Here is a 16,051-nt window from a genome sequence, read left to right as displayed (position 1 = left end):
GACAGCGGAAAAAAAATTGTGAGAGTCGTCGGGCAAGAAGAGTGCAAGCCAGCCCCGCGGGGACGCCCGGCCGGAAGGGTTTGTTCTGATGCCCTCTCTGTGAAGATGTGTTGTAGAACGACTGTGTAAAGGAAAGGCTGCCTGTTGGCGGTTCGATAACCAAGCGATATTTCCTTTGTTTTACAACTCCCTTCTTCGAGTCTCCCTCATCGACGAGAGAATCCTCTCGGGCAGCGGGAAACGGCAGGGCGGCGGTGGCGGTATCCGCAATCGATCCACCTCCGCTCTAACAGCCATCATCTCCCTCAACCCCACACTCACTCAGCCCGCCCATCACCCTCCTGAGGCCCAGTCCTGATGGTTTCAGTAACGGTCCGATAGCCTTCGCCAGCCCGCCCCCTGCCCTTCTGGGAGAGGGGCGGGGGTCCCAAATGCATGGAAGGAGCAAAGGGAAGAGAGGGATGAGGGCCATCTGGTTTTATTCTGTTTTTGAGTCTAACGTGCAGCAGTTTCGACTGGGGAGTGGAGACTTTGTCACACACACATGAGTTGATAAGGGAAGGAAAAATCACTTTGAATATAAATAAGTCACTGAATTAAAACATTGAATCTGTTCATGGAGTTCTTTTTGCATTTCAGTTGAAACCGACCCATTTCACACAAAGTGAGTGAGCAAATCATGCCATTCTAATATAATAGAGAACAACTGTAACCACTGTTTTTTGCCATTTGAGGGAAGCCAACTGTGGAGTTACGTTTAAAGAAGAGTCGACTGAAGTCTGTTTGTTGACTATTGATTTGAATATTTGAATATATATAACAGGCACCCCATCTAAATTATTTTAACATTTACATTTATATCCATATCTACCTCTAAATTGACAGGACCTAAAAAATTTGATTGTTGACTGTTGAGAACTCCTGACGTCATTTAGCAAGCTTTTCCGAAACAATGGATAAATTATCCAGTATTTTTGGATTAATTTATCAACTACATTGATAAAGCTTGATAGAAGTGAACACGTTTATAAAAAGGGGGGAAAAAATATCCCGTATTTAACACCCCTTTAATGTTTTTTTTTCATGTCCTTGCAATGCCCATTAGACCGCACAAATCTGAATCCAGTGTTTCCGTAACAGAGATACGTTTAACTCCCCCTTCTTCACCCCTCACCCCTTCCTCACCCTGCATGCAATCACACAATGAGTCTTCTCTCATCCACTGGTGCGTAACCTCAATGGGTTCCTGGATAATCCCAGTATTCTGCACACTCAGGGATAAACGTTGGTTAAATTTAACTCGCTAATCCGCCCGACACAGTGGCGAACACACAGCCAGGCGGCTACTACAGCCAGGCTCTGGCCCAGCGACCACGGGAGCGCCTCCAACTGTAGCCCTATTAATTATTTATTTTCATGGCCTGACAGGCCAGTGACCTAGTGTGTGATACAGTGAGTGTTTTGATGCAGACTGCAGTACATCGTGCTGCTGTATGCGATAACTCCAGAAGGGTGTATTTTTGGACGCTCTATTGAGTCGTTGATGAAGAATAACTTCTTTTTTTAGGACAGTAGTAAAGAATGTAGAAACGCACAGCTAGAAAATGTCATTTCCTGGAAGTGAAAGTCTGCCACGTTTTTCTCTCATGACAGACGGTTGAATAACTTATCATTATTTGTTGGGAGGTTGTTCTTGTCCTACAGCCCAATGACGTATGTAGATCTCCTTTTTTCCTGCCTCAAATGTGGAATTCTACCAATCTCGTTCTACCAATATTATAATAAATACCGTTAGGGCTGCACAATATATTTTTTCAGCATTCTTATTGCGATGTGAGCATGCACAATAGACTCATCGCAGGGCCCTGTGATGTTAAGTAAAGCTTATTAACGCCAACGCGTCATGTTACATATGGCCTTTTAAACCGGACTCTACAGTGCAAGCACTCAGTGCTTCACTCGCATTTGCAAGTAACAAATTAAAGGCGAGCGAAAAGTATAATGTTTGTCTATGTGTTTACGTCACAGGTTGCTTTAAAACAATCTGCACAGTCAATCATGAATGCGTGCTGCCAGGGGAACCACAAGCAGACTCCATACATTACCATGGTATTGAGCTAGGAGCGCAGAAGTTGATCAACAGTGAATAATGAAAAGAGCATAGCAAACTACACAGACATGTCTATTTCCACGTGGAAGCCAGCGAACGCCAGTGTTTGCTGTTGTGTAGGATGAGTTCCAGGCATCCCCTCCTGTATGGGGCATCTCTTATACCATCGACTGTGTATCATGCAAGCCATATTTATAAATAACGCACTATTATTACGCATAAACGTAGGTAATGCGTAATTACACCTAGGTAATTCGTTATTTTTAAGTCTTTGTCCCTAAGTCATTTGCATAAAAATAGTTGATGCATTAGTTATAACTGTTATGACGTTTGAAGGCAGCACAAATGTTTCCAAAGGCTAATAGACTTACTAAAGTCTCCTGCTGTTAATTACCATTTTTAACGTTTTAAGGTCATCTACAGGGCATCAACTGCACTGTAGATTACATCAACTGCACTTGACATCAATAGTTTGTAATGTTTTATGAGTATCAATGTCTATCAATTTGTATCATAACAATTTTCACAATAACCACACATCAGAATTGTTTTAATGTTCTACATAATTATCGTTATATAGCCGTATGTTTTTCAGAAAAAAAGGTTCCCACCCCTTGATAGACAAACTATAAGTTAGTTACCAGTTATTTTTTCCCATTATCGCGCAGCCCAGTAACCCATCTATTCCCTTGTCCTGAGTGCACACAAATCCATGATGCAGTTGTCATGGAATGACATTTTTTTGTTGTCATTCAGACAGCTATTCTTCACTTGTATCTGTTTCTTTTACAAACAAGGTCACGATGCACTTACATTTACATTTGTTACGCAATATTGATTGTATGCCTCGATTGTTCTCAGCCTCTCATGCTGCCAATTGTAGCGTCTGTTTCCTTACCAGTCTTGATCTTGATTTTGTTGATGTGGACTGGGATATTGGGAAATTAATTAGGTGCTGATGAGCTATTACCAGACTTGGAAATGGGCACTCCTTCTTCTGAGAAAGAAATTGAGTTTGGAGCATTTGAATATTGGGAAATTCAAAAAATGCCATTGTGGTTTTGATTTGTCTGACCTCTGTTTTTCTATAAATAAAAACACATATTTTGGGCTTGCAGTTTTCAAATATAAGTACCACCTCATATTTATTTACAAAATGTAATATTTTTAAAAACATGCGTTCAACTCTCTCTAATAGCCCTATCACCACCATCCTCCGCCTCCATGATTCTGGCTGAACAAGCTGTTTGGCTTTCCAATGGGGGTTAGCACAAATCTCTTTAATCTTGTCCCGATCCACTTTTAATAATTCAATTATTTATAAGGAGTGTAGAGTGTTTGAATGACTTTACTTGTAGGGCTACCCCGAAAACATAATGGTTTTCCAAACAAATATTTGAACATTCGTAGAAAGAACAAAGAAACTGAAGTTAATTCATAGTGCTTGTACTTCCCTGCCAGATTTGAACCGGCAGAGAAGACTATCAACAGATTTTCCTTTCAATTTCTGCCCTTCAAACGTGTTTGTTCGGAACCGGCCATTTGAGTGTCCTCCTGTTTTGCAGCATGCAGCTTTTTTCGAGAACCGGCTTTGTCCAAACAACTTCAAACTCAACAATGCACTTCCTTGGGGCTGCAGTCATAGATCCGCCAAGTGTGAAGTATATTAGATGAAAGGTTGTTGAGAAAATCTCGAGTTCGACACGGTTAGGGCAGAGTTTCAATGCAGCCTAAAAGTTCAAGAAGATAAACAGCTTCTATAGCATGAGAGCAGGCCTACTTCCAATAATCAGAATATTGGAATATTCAGGGTCTGCCAGAGTGACTTGGTTACCCAAAAATGTCCAATGACAATTAAATGTGCAACAGCATTCCGTCGAGATTCAGACTAGGATCCATCCATAACTCTACTTTGTAACCCACAACATCACCTCTGATCTAAATAAGTTGTTAACGGGATCGGTTTTCCTTCTCATGTCTCTCTGGCCGCGCCCTCACCTGTACGATCTCCAGCATTTCATCGCGGCTGATGTAGCCATTGCCATCCAGGTCGTACATGCTGAACGCCCACTTGAGCTTCTGCTCCAGCTTGCCACGTGACGTCACGCTCAGCGCGATGATGAACTCCCGGAAGTCTATCGTGCCGTCGGCGTTGGTGTCGAACGTGCGGAAGACGTGCTCGGCGAACTTGGAGGCGTCGCCGTACGGGAAGAAGTTGGCATAGATCTTCTTGAACTCCTCCACGTTGAGGTTGCCACTGGGGCAGTCCTTCAGGAAGCCCTGGTCGTGGAAGAAGAGAGGAGAGGAGGAGAGGAGAGGAGAGGAGGAGAGAAGAATGGAGAAGAGAGGAGAATGGAGGAGAGGAGAATGGAGAGGAGAATGGAAAAGAAGAGAAGAGAATGGAGGAGAGGAGAATGGAGAGGAGGACAGAGAGGAGAATGGAAGAGAGGAGGAGAGGAGAGGAGAATGGAGGAGAGGAGGAGGGGAGAGGAGAATGGAGGAGAGGAGGAGAGGAGAGGAGAATGGAAGAGAGGAGAATGGAGGAGAGGACAGAGAGGAGAATAGAAGAGAGGAGAATGGAGGAGAGGAGAAGAGGAGAATAGAAGAGAGGAGAATGGAGGAGAGGAGAAGAGGAGAATAGAAGAGAGGAGAATGGAGGCGGGGCAAAGCGAAGAGGAGAATAGAAGAGAGGAGATTGGAGGGGGAGTGAACGGAGGAGAGGAAGGTGAAGAGGTTTCGATAAAGCAGTAAATTACATGAACACATGACACTCAAGGACACGTGTCGTTTCAGAGCAATGTCTGAGCCTTCAGTAAAAGCTGAACCTTTTCTTACAGCGCTCTCCCCATGTCCGTGGTGTCGAGTGGTGACACTTAACGGGATTTTATCTTGACGTCTGATTAGTTACCCCACCTGCATTTTTTGTCTTAGGAGTGAAACGCTGGCTCAGCATATCCCAGCAAATGACGTGCAGCGAATGCGTATGGAAGTATTGCTTCTGGTGAACAGGATGAGGACGGCCCTTTCCCGGCCGGTTCGTCCCGGTTTGGACTCTTCCCACGCTGAACCCTGAACCGGCCGTGAGTGGTGCATGGCAACAATCGCCCCGCAAACATTGGCTTCCCAGCCTCTACCTCTGATGGATCTCTCACACTCCTACAGTGTCTCCTTGTTACCTCCGGTATAACCTGATCGGAGGTCCCTTCACCCCCTGGGTCCCAACGGGCTTAAAAAAGTAGTCAGATTGGTTCGATGCTTCCACATCTGCAGCTGCCGTGCGGCCTGACCCCAACAGCTGTTTCTATAGGTCTAATCCACAGAGCAAATCCGTGGAGGTATTAGTGACAGAAAGTGCCTGCAGATGTACAGGCGAACACACACACACACACACACACACACACACACACACACACACACACACACACACACACACACACACACACACACACACACACACACACACACACACACACACAAAAACACATAATAACAAATCCAACCTATAGCTGTATGCATTTTTACACCATGTGATCCAAAGAACATTCATACACTTTCATATACAGAAAAAATTACACACACAAGATAAACACACACACAAGGACGATTAAGTAATTCATCTGGCAGCACACAGACAGGGACCAAAACAAGCAACTTAATCAGGAACAGATTTTGGATGTAGAAATCTGGGGAGGGCCTTCGGCTGCGCGGCACTCGATGATGCTGCTAGCATACGGCGGCGCATCAGCCCCCCAGCTGGATTAGCAGGCTGCACGCTAACGCCGGGCCGCCGACAGACGGACCGGGGGGGGCGGCACTAGTCCTCTGTCAGGGCCTGGAAACGCGCCGATGTGCGGAGTAATGCAGAGGACGGGTTTGTTGACAATGTCACCCACATTCCTGTGCGTCACCAAGCCCCTGGCTGGTGGATCAGCAGCGCACTCGGCTTAATACTCATAGAACAAGTAATGAAAGGTAAACAAAATAAATGACCACGCTTTGCAAAGCGGTTTATACGTTCGTCAATGAAAGTGGCTGAAGCTGAGGCCGAGTCTGTGTATTAGTGGGAGGAGCCTGTGGTTTCCCTCCATTGCTTTCTCCCCCAGTGTGGGAGGAGTTCGGCATTCCTGCTACGCCGGAGCAGATCTTCTAGGGGGAGATGGCAGGCGTCCAGAAAGCCAACACTGAAAGGGGCAGGGTGACGCCTTGTCTCCTGTTCCGCTTGGAGATATTCTGCTCGCTACAGATTTGAGCTGGTGTTCTAGTACACTCAGGACTGTTAATCAACAATCAGAGTGGTGAGCCTCCCCCCCCCCCCCCCCCAGCCCCCACGTGCCCCTCTGCAGCGCTCACCTTGTACCACTCTTGCAGCTCGTGGTCGGAGAACTCCGTGTTCTCACGGAGGTCCTGGAGCATCTCTGGCCGCAGTTTGCTGTTCTGTTTCCCCATGGCCAATGACGGGACAGGATGCTCTCGGTGTCCGCGGCAACCCTAGCAGCTTCAGAACCAGTTCACAGGCAGCACCAGCCGGGATGGTGGTTCTGTTGTCGCCGATTTTCCTTTTGCGCTTTGGAAAAAAACCTGCTGATTGAAACAGGAAAGAGGAGGGGGGGGGGGGGGGGGGGGGGGTAGAGAGATGTCAGATGTCAGCCATTAAAGCTGACAGTACATGATTATCTGTGTTTGAGTGGCTGCAAGTACCTCACTCGACCTCACTTGAGGTCTACTTGCATAACCTGAGGTCACGTGTTCTTTTTGTGTCGCAGTTATTCTTTGTTTTTAGGTTTTATGAGGTCTTCTTAGTTGTTTTATGACGTATGGCCATAGTCCACAAATAAATATGTGAAGTTTTAAAATGACAAAAGACGCACTTCAGTAGTCCCTGAGGATTTGGAGACCTACATTACCTGTCTGTAGCGAACCTTTTGTTTATTACAGAGGCACTAGCTGTGCTCTGCGGGAATTTATCAACCATCTCGCAATCATTCAGAAATGTGTGGCGTGTCTGATGCGTCCTGTTGTTGTTTACAAGAAGTTTAATCGGTATTAGTTCAGCTGCCATGGCTTTTTATGATCCGTCAACAACCATTTAATTTATTTGGCAAACAAAGCATTACCTAAATAACTCCATTGTGTGTGTGTGTGTGTTTTTGGAGTGTGTGTGTGTGTGTGTTTGGAGTGTGTGTGTTTGGAGTGTTTGGGTGTGTGTGTTTTTGTGTGTGTGTGTGTGTGTGTGTGTGTGTGTGTGTGTGTGTGTGTGTGTGTGTGTGTGTGTGTGTGTGTGTGTGTGTGTGTGTGAGTATGTGTTCCGAGTGTGTGTATTTGGAGTGTCCGTGTGTGTGTGTGTGTGTGTGTGTGTGTGTGTGTGTGTGTGTGTGTGTGGGTGTGGGTGTGTCTATGTGTGCATGTGTGTGTCTGTGTACACGCACTGGGTCGTTACACAACTACTCAAAGTCCTTAAACTGCTGCATCACAATCACCAGTGGTTGCAAAACATTAGATGACATTAAATTAATCCCAAATAACCCCCCCCCCCCCACCACCACCCAGCCACCCTTCTCCAGTCCGGTGATGTCACGCCTGCTGACGATGTGAGAATCAGATCAGCCTTTTAATCTCACGCTGGAGCCCTGTAGGGTCCCCAGCGCCGCAGCCCTCCACCCGTAGCTGGTGGTTTTAGTTTGTAGCGCCACCTGTAACATAGCGTGGTCCCACAGCAGGGCCGCACCGACGCAACTATGGTATTCAACGCTGTTTCATCTCTTGCCTGTTTTTAGAAATTCTAAAAGTAGAAGGTTCACAGAGGAACCTCAACCAAATATATTTGTCTTTCTGACGCAAACCATGGCAAAATCTATTATTAGTTTTACATTTCAGCACAACCATGGATAGTGAAATGCATTATAATACGAATAAACTTTAGAAGGCATATTAAGTGGAAAGAACTTGAACTAACACCAAACAAAAACAGTTAGTAAGATTGTTAATGTATACTCGTTAATAATTAGATATTATTTAAACAAACAATTCCATTTTTATTATTATGCTAGGCACATAATGAGCCCACATAGATACAAATCAACCAAAGCAATGTTCATTGATTGGTGATGTTTGATAATGTGTGCACAATGCACATGCTAAGATAACACAAGAGACCCTGATGAAAAGTTGTAATTGCATGCGCCCTCATTTAACGATTTCAACCTGTCACTGCGTCAGCTCTCCTCCAATCACAACCATCTCTCCTAATGAGAACTGTCTCCACAAAAGTTCACCAAATCAGCTCCTTAGCTGATATGGCTTATTCAGTTCAGCACACTTCAGTCTCCGGGTTTAGACAGTGGAACGACCAGACGCCCAGTTGGCCTCACCAAGAAAGACAACCATCAATGATCAATAGATGTAATGATCAACAGAACTTATATATATATATATATATATATATGTGTGTATACACTACAGATGAACATTTTGGGGTCACCCAGACATTTTCATGTTTTCCAGGAAAAATCACACTTTTACTCAACAGTTCTCAGCTATGCTAACATAATTGCACAATAAGCCTTTGAAGACGATTAGAGAAATAATGTACCATTAGAACAAACGAGTGATGGTTGCTGTAAATGGGCCTCTGTACAAAATGTGATGTTTCCAGCTAGAATAGTCAGTTACCACATGAACAATGTCTAGGCTGATTAATTTAATGTTATCTTTATTGAAAAAATAAGGAGATTTCTAAGTGACCCCAAACTTTTGAACGGTAGTGTATATATATATATATATATATATATATATATATATATATATATATATATACAGTATATCAACATACACAGGTGCAAAGGCACGTAGGTCTAGATACTACACTTTAATAACACATAAACACAGACACGATGTAGGCGTGGGCTGTGGCACTGACGATATCCAATCCGATGCCTTGAATAATATCTGTACAGCCTTGCAAAATATACATATCTACAGTCTGACAGCATGTCTGGTGTTACACCATTACATTAAGTACCAGGATAAGCATGCTATTCTTTGTACAAGGATAATATTACATAGCTTGTCCAAAGTAATGCACCACACATCTTATGGGTAAGAGTCGAAAGCAGTGCTGGTTTAAGTGCTGGCTTTGCTCTGCATCTCTCATCAAAAGCACTTTCTATATTTTGGTCTCAAAATCAGAGAAGCAAAAGTCAAGCACATTTCATTATGATTTAAAACGATTGTTTATCCTCGCTATCAATACCGTTATTTCAATGGTCCCTGATAAATTGAAACATTTACACCGATAAACCCAGAGATAATTGTAAATGGAGACCAAACATCCCACAGACACAGGAAGAACGATAGAGCAAGCGAGGATAAAATGAGGACACGAGGAAAGAAGGATCAGAGCCGACAACAGGGGCAATAAACTGATGATACACAGCAGGCCGTGCGACACAATACCGTACATCACATCAAAGATATTTTAATAGAATACCTACAATGACAGGACTGCTGCTGTTGACATACAATGCTATTTTTAACACGTCTACTTTTTGATGGATCCTTTATCATGTAAAGTAGCTTCCCTGTTGTGTATTCAAGGTAATGCCGATATAACCTGACGATGACGTTCCTTCATTCCCGTTACATTGACGACTAATTATTAAACTCTCCCTAAACTCAGGGCGTGGTGAGAGGGCCTAAACCTTTTGTTTTTGCAAAATACATAGTTCCAATAAGAGTCTAAATTTCATCTCTTGCGAACACAGTGTTTTGATAAAAAAACTAAATTGCAGTTATTCAGAATGCGGCATTCAGAAGCACGGTTAATCTGATTTATTATGAAACTCTAGAAGGTACTGTTCATGCAGACAGTGATACAGACAGACAGGCACAAAGAGAGAAAGACTTATTGCGATCACTGTTTTTACTGGGCCCACCAGACACCAATAACTGAAGTAATGGATGCTTGCAACAAGATGTCACTTTCCTATTTTCCTATTCCTTCCACTTTTCTCTCTCTCTCTCTCTCTCTCTCTCTCTCTCTCTCTCCTCTCTCTCCTCTCTCTCTCTCTCTCTCTCTCTCTCTCTCTCTCTCTCTCTCTCTCTCCCTCTCTCTCTCCAAGTCTCTCAGATTTGAGACATTAAGTCCACACAATGCTGAACTTCTGGGAAATCTATTTAATCACACACACACACACACACACACAACACACACACTCACACACTCACACACACACACACACACACACACACACACACACACACACACACACACACACACACACACACACACACCCATTATACACACATGCACACAACAATCAAGCACGCACAGACACACGCAGGCATAGCTACACACACCGCATGCCTCCAACATCTGTTCTGAGGACCCCAACTGGGTCATCGACATCTGTTTTGATCATGCTGAGTGAGAGGGAGCGGGAGAGTGTTAGAGACAGAGACAGAGAGAGAGAGAGAGAGAGAGAGAGAGAGAGAGAGAGAGAGAGAGAGAGAGAGAGAGAGAGAGAGAGGAGAGGAGAGAGAGAGAGAGAGAGAGAGAGAAAGAAAAGGACTGACAGAGAAAGTAGGTTGTTCGAAAATAATTATAGCAAAGAAAAAGCGAATAGCTGTTTAAAATATGACAAAAGGAACTATAATGTACTCATCACTAGACTGTAGCTAGTTATCTGGTGAACCAACTGCTCCCACTCTCCCGCCGTGGTTTGTGGGAAGTGTAGTTATGGTTAACGAAATGCGTTTAATAAATGTGTTAAATACACTTTTGTCATTTTAAATGCATTGGTGTGTCTATGATGCATGTTGCCTAACATTTATGGCAACTTTTAGGTCCTAAAACGTATTATGCCCTGAAATGTTGTAAATTACCTTTTTCTGGCAAAACATCCACGCCCAGCCAGGTAATGGAAGGGGCGGGACTACCCAGCTCTATTGATCAGTGTTGCATTTATACCTTTGATTGACAAGATGGATCCCCCAAACCAGCCATGGGAGAGATGCCCTGATTGGAAATGAGCCGGGAACAGTCTAAAATCTAGATTGCCATATTGGTAGATTGACAGCCTAATATAAACATTAAAAAACCAGCAAAGATATCAGATTACTTCTATTTCAACTTCTACACTAACGTTTTATATTTCTTCATTACAGAAAAGCATTTGTAATCCCAATCCCACTTTGATAGATCAATGGCGCAATAGTAAATTGAGCGGTGAAACATAGAGTTACAATCAAGAGGGAGAGACCCTGAGGCATGCAAAGCACTTCAAAGAGAAAGAGAGTGTGACGTGGGAGGGAGCGAGAGGGAGGGATGGGGAGGCGAGGAGAAGGAGGATGAAAGAAAGACAGTGGTTGTGGTTAAGTGATAGAGGATGAACACGACAGGCAGAGAAGGGGCGTCGACGTAAGCTCTCAGATGGGGAATTGGTAGCTAGGGAGGTTGTGCAGGAGGTGGTGGTGGCAGGGGAGATGGTGGTAGGGGGGTCGTAGTGGTGGGGATGGTGGGGTTTGAAGAGGTGGGGGAGGTGGAGCAGGTGGTGGTGGTGAAGAAGGGGGAGATGGTGGGGGGTCGTAGTGGGGGTGGGGGCGGTCCTGGTGTTGATGATGGGGTTGGATCAGGTGTTGGGGAGGGGGGGGGGGGACAGCTGCATAACTGCATTACAAATGATGACATCAGCCATCAAAAGCAGAAGGAGAAGAAGAGGTGGAGGGATTGATTACGAGTATCGACTAGAGACAGAGACGAGGCAGAGTTGGGCTGCCTTTCAATGCGGCTGTTGCGATCGGATGTGCTGGATCAGAACACAGGTCCGACGCCCACACCCGCCACTTGAAGGCAAACTCTGTGGCCGGATCTATGTTATGATGTCACTTTGCCCCAAAACATTTCTTGGTAAAATAAATCTGCTGAGATGGTGGAAGAGAAGGCCATATGCTATTCTCGCTGTTTAGAATGGTGTTAAATAGCCAAAAGCGTCCGCAGTTGTGCAGCCATGCATTGTTGAGAGGCTGTATCAAATATGTTCGTGTGCAAACGTTTAATCACTAAACGTTTGCACACAAACCATTGTGTGCAAACCACATTATATCCATCCACTAAATGTTCAGTGGATGGCCCAGGTAGGCGAAGTTCCCCACACGTTGCACAAGTTATACAACAATGCCCGCCGCAAGGAATGGCCCAACATCAAAATTGAAAGTCCGGTGGATAGCAACGTAGTGCTGCTGTTGTGTATTACAAACAAATCCCAAATCAATGGCAGCTTATGCAGTCTGAACGTTGTTGTTTTATTAAAGGTTAAGAAGATATTCTATATTCAACAGATATTCACACTCTGAATTAGTGATGCGAGCCGTTGAACTAACGACTCAAGCGCAGGTGTGAGTCCCGTTGTGTCTAGCGGTGTGCCCCGTAGACGGAGGGAACCCTGGCTGGCTCTTTGTAGGCATGTGCCGTGGTTCTAACTACGTAGCCAGTAGTCTGCCTTCACTTTGCCCCGATCGCCGTCCACACACCTGACCTCCACGAACGTGCTCTAGCTCATCGTACCGCGATGGGTGCAAGGTGCGATCGGGGACTGTGCAGACCAGACGGTTAATGCATCCTGCCGTGATCGCATGATAAAGGAAGCAGGAACAGGACAAGAACGGCGGTGTAAAAGAGAAGGAATGAAACAAACCCCATAGCGCTGGGATCCTTGTACCCTCCTAACCTTTAAGAGCCCCGGTCAGATGACCTTAAAGCCGGGGGGACGTGCTCCCCCCGGCTCAGCCCACGACACACTCTTGTCATAAGGGAAAAGGGGCCTGACAGAGAGAGAGAGAGGAGAGGATAAAGGATTGAAGTTCAAGAAGAATTCGTTATTGGTAGTACAAATCAAAGGAGAGGCCGTGCTGGGTAGCTGAGTGCGGCGTGAAAAAGTATGGGATCAAAGAGATGTCTCAGATTCTCCCGCCTTCTGCCTGGACGCCTTCAAGTGCTCTCAGCCCCGACCGCTCGCCTCCTGTCACTTTGTACACAAACAACCACCAGCGCCATTCTTCTCCGAGACGCCACCTGATATGAAAGGAGAGCTCAATAACGCTAGCTCCTCTTCCTCGCTTCCATCTCTTTACGTTTAAGTTACGAAAACCCAGAAAGAGTGCCTAAGTGTTCATTTATTTGGATCCTGGCTGCTTGTCCTTGCTGCTGACTGCTCAAAATTGCTCAGAATGTGTTTAAAATAATTATAGAAACAAATAAAAAAACGAAACAAACGCGTCTCTTTAGATGTTTGCGTGCAAAGGAGATCAAGATCTACATGCAAAGACTTGGTGTTTTGGGACTGGGGACTGCCGACAGCGATGATGTTGAAGGATAAGATTGCTACACCTAGGGCCGGCTAGCAAAGAGGTAGAGTGGTAACTAAGGAGGATGACAGAATGAAGAATCATATGTCCCCTTTAGTGGTTTCAGGAGATGGGGAATCCAAACTGCAGCAAAATTGTGGGTTATATATATACATACATATATATAATATATATATATATATATATAAATATACTGTATGTATAGCTGCAGGCGGTGGCCTTTAGACTCTTAAATGACACACTTTCTCTAGTACGTCACACATCCATACATAAAGGCAAAATTGCCAGTGAACGCAGTGTTACAAACAAGAAATGGACTTTACAACTGTATTGGGGGCTTCGATCATTGGGAAAAGAGGTTAGTATTGATCTTCTCTCTCTCCCTCTCTCTCTTTCTCTATCTCTCTCTCTCTCTAATGGTTAAACGCAATAGACAGTGAAAGAGAAAATCAGGGACTGGAGAACGTGGTTTGATAATGACGAGAGGCGAAGGGTCAATGTGTGATTGGTAAAGCGATAAAGAGCAAACCAGAGGAAAGAGAGAAAGAATAGAGAGAGAGGGAGGGGGAGAGTGAGAGGAGAGGGGAGATGAATGGGGAGAGTGAAAGGAGAAGGGAGGAAGAGGGATGGGGAGAGTGAGAGGACAGGAGAGAGAGAGAGAGAGAGAGAGAGGGGGGGGACGAAGTGAGAGGAGGAGAGAGAGAGAGGGAGGAGAGGGGTGACGAGGACAGAAGAGAGGCACTCTGAGAAAGACGATTAATCAGAGGCGTGGTTTGTTTAAAAATATAAAAACGGTGCCTGGTTCCTTCTGTGTGGCCCTCTGCACCCTCCCCCTCTCTCTCTCTCTCTTCTCGCTCCTCTCTCTCTCTCTCTCTCTCTCTCTCTCTCTCTCTCTCTCTCTCGCTCCTTCCCTAGCCCAGTTGTAGTGAGAATTATCAGCACATGTCTACCTGGAATAGCATTCAGTCACACTGGGAACACGCTAAATCACTCACTCAAATACACACGCGCACACACACACACACACACACACACACACATGCACACGCACACGCACACGCACACGCACACACACACACACACACACACACACACACACACACACACACACACACACACACAGAAAGGTTGAGGAACCAGGCAATATGGTTGTTTGTCAGCAGCAGAGTATCTGCTAAGGGGTTGGAACCAATGCTGATGAAAACGGAATAAAACATAAGAGAAAAACTGTGAGTTGGAGAAAGATTTAAAAGGTCACACAAGTGCAGACGGGCAGAGCTTAAAAGGATTATTATTCGCTTGAGAGAGAGAGAGAGAGAGAGAGAGAGAGAGAGAGAGAGAGAGAGAGAGAGAGCGAGAGCGAGAGAGAGAGAAAGAGAAAGGGAGAAAATGAGGAGAGGAAGAGGGAAGGAGGGAGAGTTAGAGGCAGGCGAATGGAAAGAAAAAAGGAATGAAAGATGGATGAACTGAAATTGCCTGATGTGACTTTCAAACGATTGAAGTGTAGATATGACTCTTCAGTTTTTACTGTGTATGCATGGATAGCTGTGATCCATTTATCACATGGCCAGCTCCCAATGAAGGCGGACATTATGAAAGTACTGTTAGGAGTAGACACACACACACACACACACACACACTGCCACACAAGTGTGGCAGAACCACAGCACAGCCGTAGCACCTTGCAACCGCTGGTGCCACAGTTATACACGCATACGCACAAACACACACAAGAGCACACACACACACACACACACACACTAAAAGCTGCTTTTGTACTTGACCTCCTGGACTGTATTGTGTATTTATTATATTGCGGTCAGGCATTCACTCAGGATTTCTATAGGTTGTTTACATCACCGGGCCCAGGGAACATTGCCCGCCAGATATACTGATGATAGAACTCCTCTTCCTACTGCCCACCCCCGCGAGATGAAGTCACGATGTAACGCGTCCCATAGTGTTTCCCCCTTTATTCTCACACTAACTCTCCATCCCCAGCCTCTATGGCAGTGAAATGAAGATCTGTCACTGCTCCCCAAGGCCCACCGGGCCACACACCGATCATAACAAGGAAATAATGCAGACAATAAAGTAATGTCGGTTGCTTTTTTTTCTCTCTCTCCAAAGTTTTGAAATTAAAAACTAATATTCAGCCAATAAGCGCTCTCAAAAGAAACCCCTTTAGACCCTCGCTTACGCAATCGACAACAGCCAAATACATTCAGCACTGAGTGCTTTGTTGGTAAATACCAAGAAAAGGGGAACCGTCGGTGGAAGATAGCAGCGATTCAAAGCCATGGAAGCACATCTTCTTATATAAACCCTCCCCACAGCCACAACTTATGAAATATTTACGGGACACAGCTTATCTGCACAGTCAACAGTATGAAAACAAAAATTGGGTTTACAGCCAGCAAGATGATATTAACAATATTCACAGCTGCGTAATCGCTCTCTCTCTCTGTCTCTCTCCCACCATTGTTTCAACTCTCTCTCTCTCTCTCTCTCTCTCTCTCTCTCTCTCTCTCTCTCTCTCTCTCTCTCTCTCTCTCTCTCTCTCTCTCTCTCTCTCTCTCT

At 45.0% G+C, this 16,051-nt stretch overlaps 1 protein-coding gene across 1 annotated transcript in view; it reads right to left on the bottom strand.

Moving 5' to 3' along the window:
* LOC130375764 (hippocalcin-like protein 1) overlaps nucleotides 1–16,051 on the bottom strand; it is a 33,408-nt gene that overhangs the window by 363 nt on the left and 16,994 nt on the right. Inside the window, exons 2-3 of the mRNA XM_056582836.1 lie at nucleotides 6,461–6,688; nucleotides 4,109–4,390 (exon numbers count right to left, since the gene is read on the bottom strand). Of these exons, the coding sequence (XP_056438811.1) occupies nucleotides 4,109–4,390; nucleotides 6,461–6,556 (378 nt within the window). The 5' untranslated portion in view covers nucleotides 6,557–6,688. The remainder of the gene's footprint in view (nucleotides 1–4,108; nucleotides 4,391–6,460; nucleotides 6,689–16,051) is intronic.

The sequence above is a fragment of the Gadus chalcogrammus genome, chromosome 22, assembly GCF_026213295.1.
Source record: "Gadus chalcogrammus isolate NIFS_2021 chromosome 22, NIFS_Gcha_1.0, whole genome shotgun sequence".
Taxonomy (NCBI): domain Eukaryota; kingdom Metazoa; phylum Chordata; class Actinopteri; order Gadiformes; family Gadidae; genus Gadus; species Gadus chalcogrammus.
This window is presented reverse-complemented; position numbering and strand designations above follow the sequence as displayed.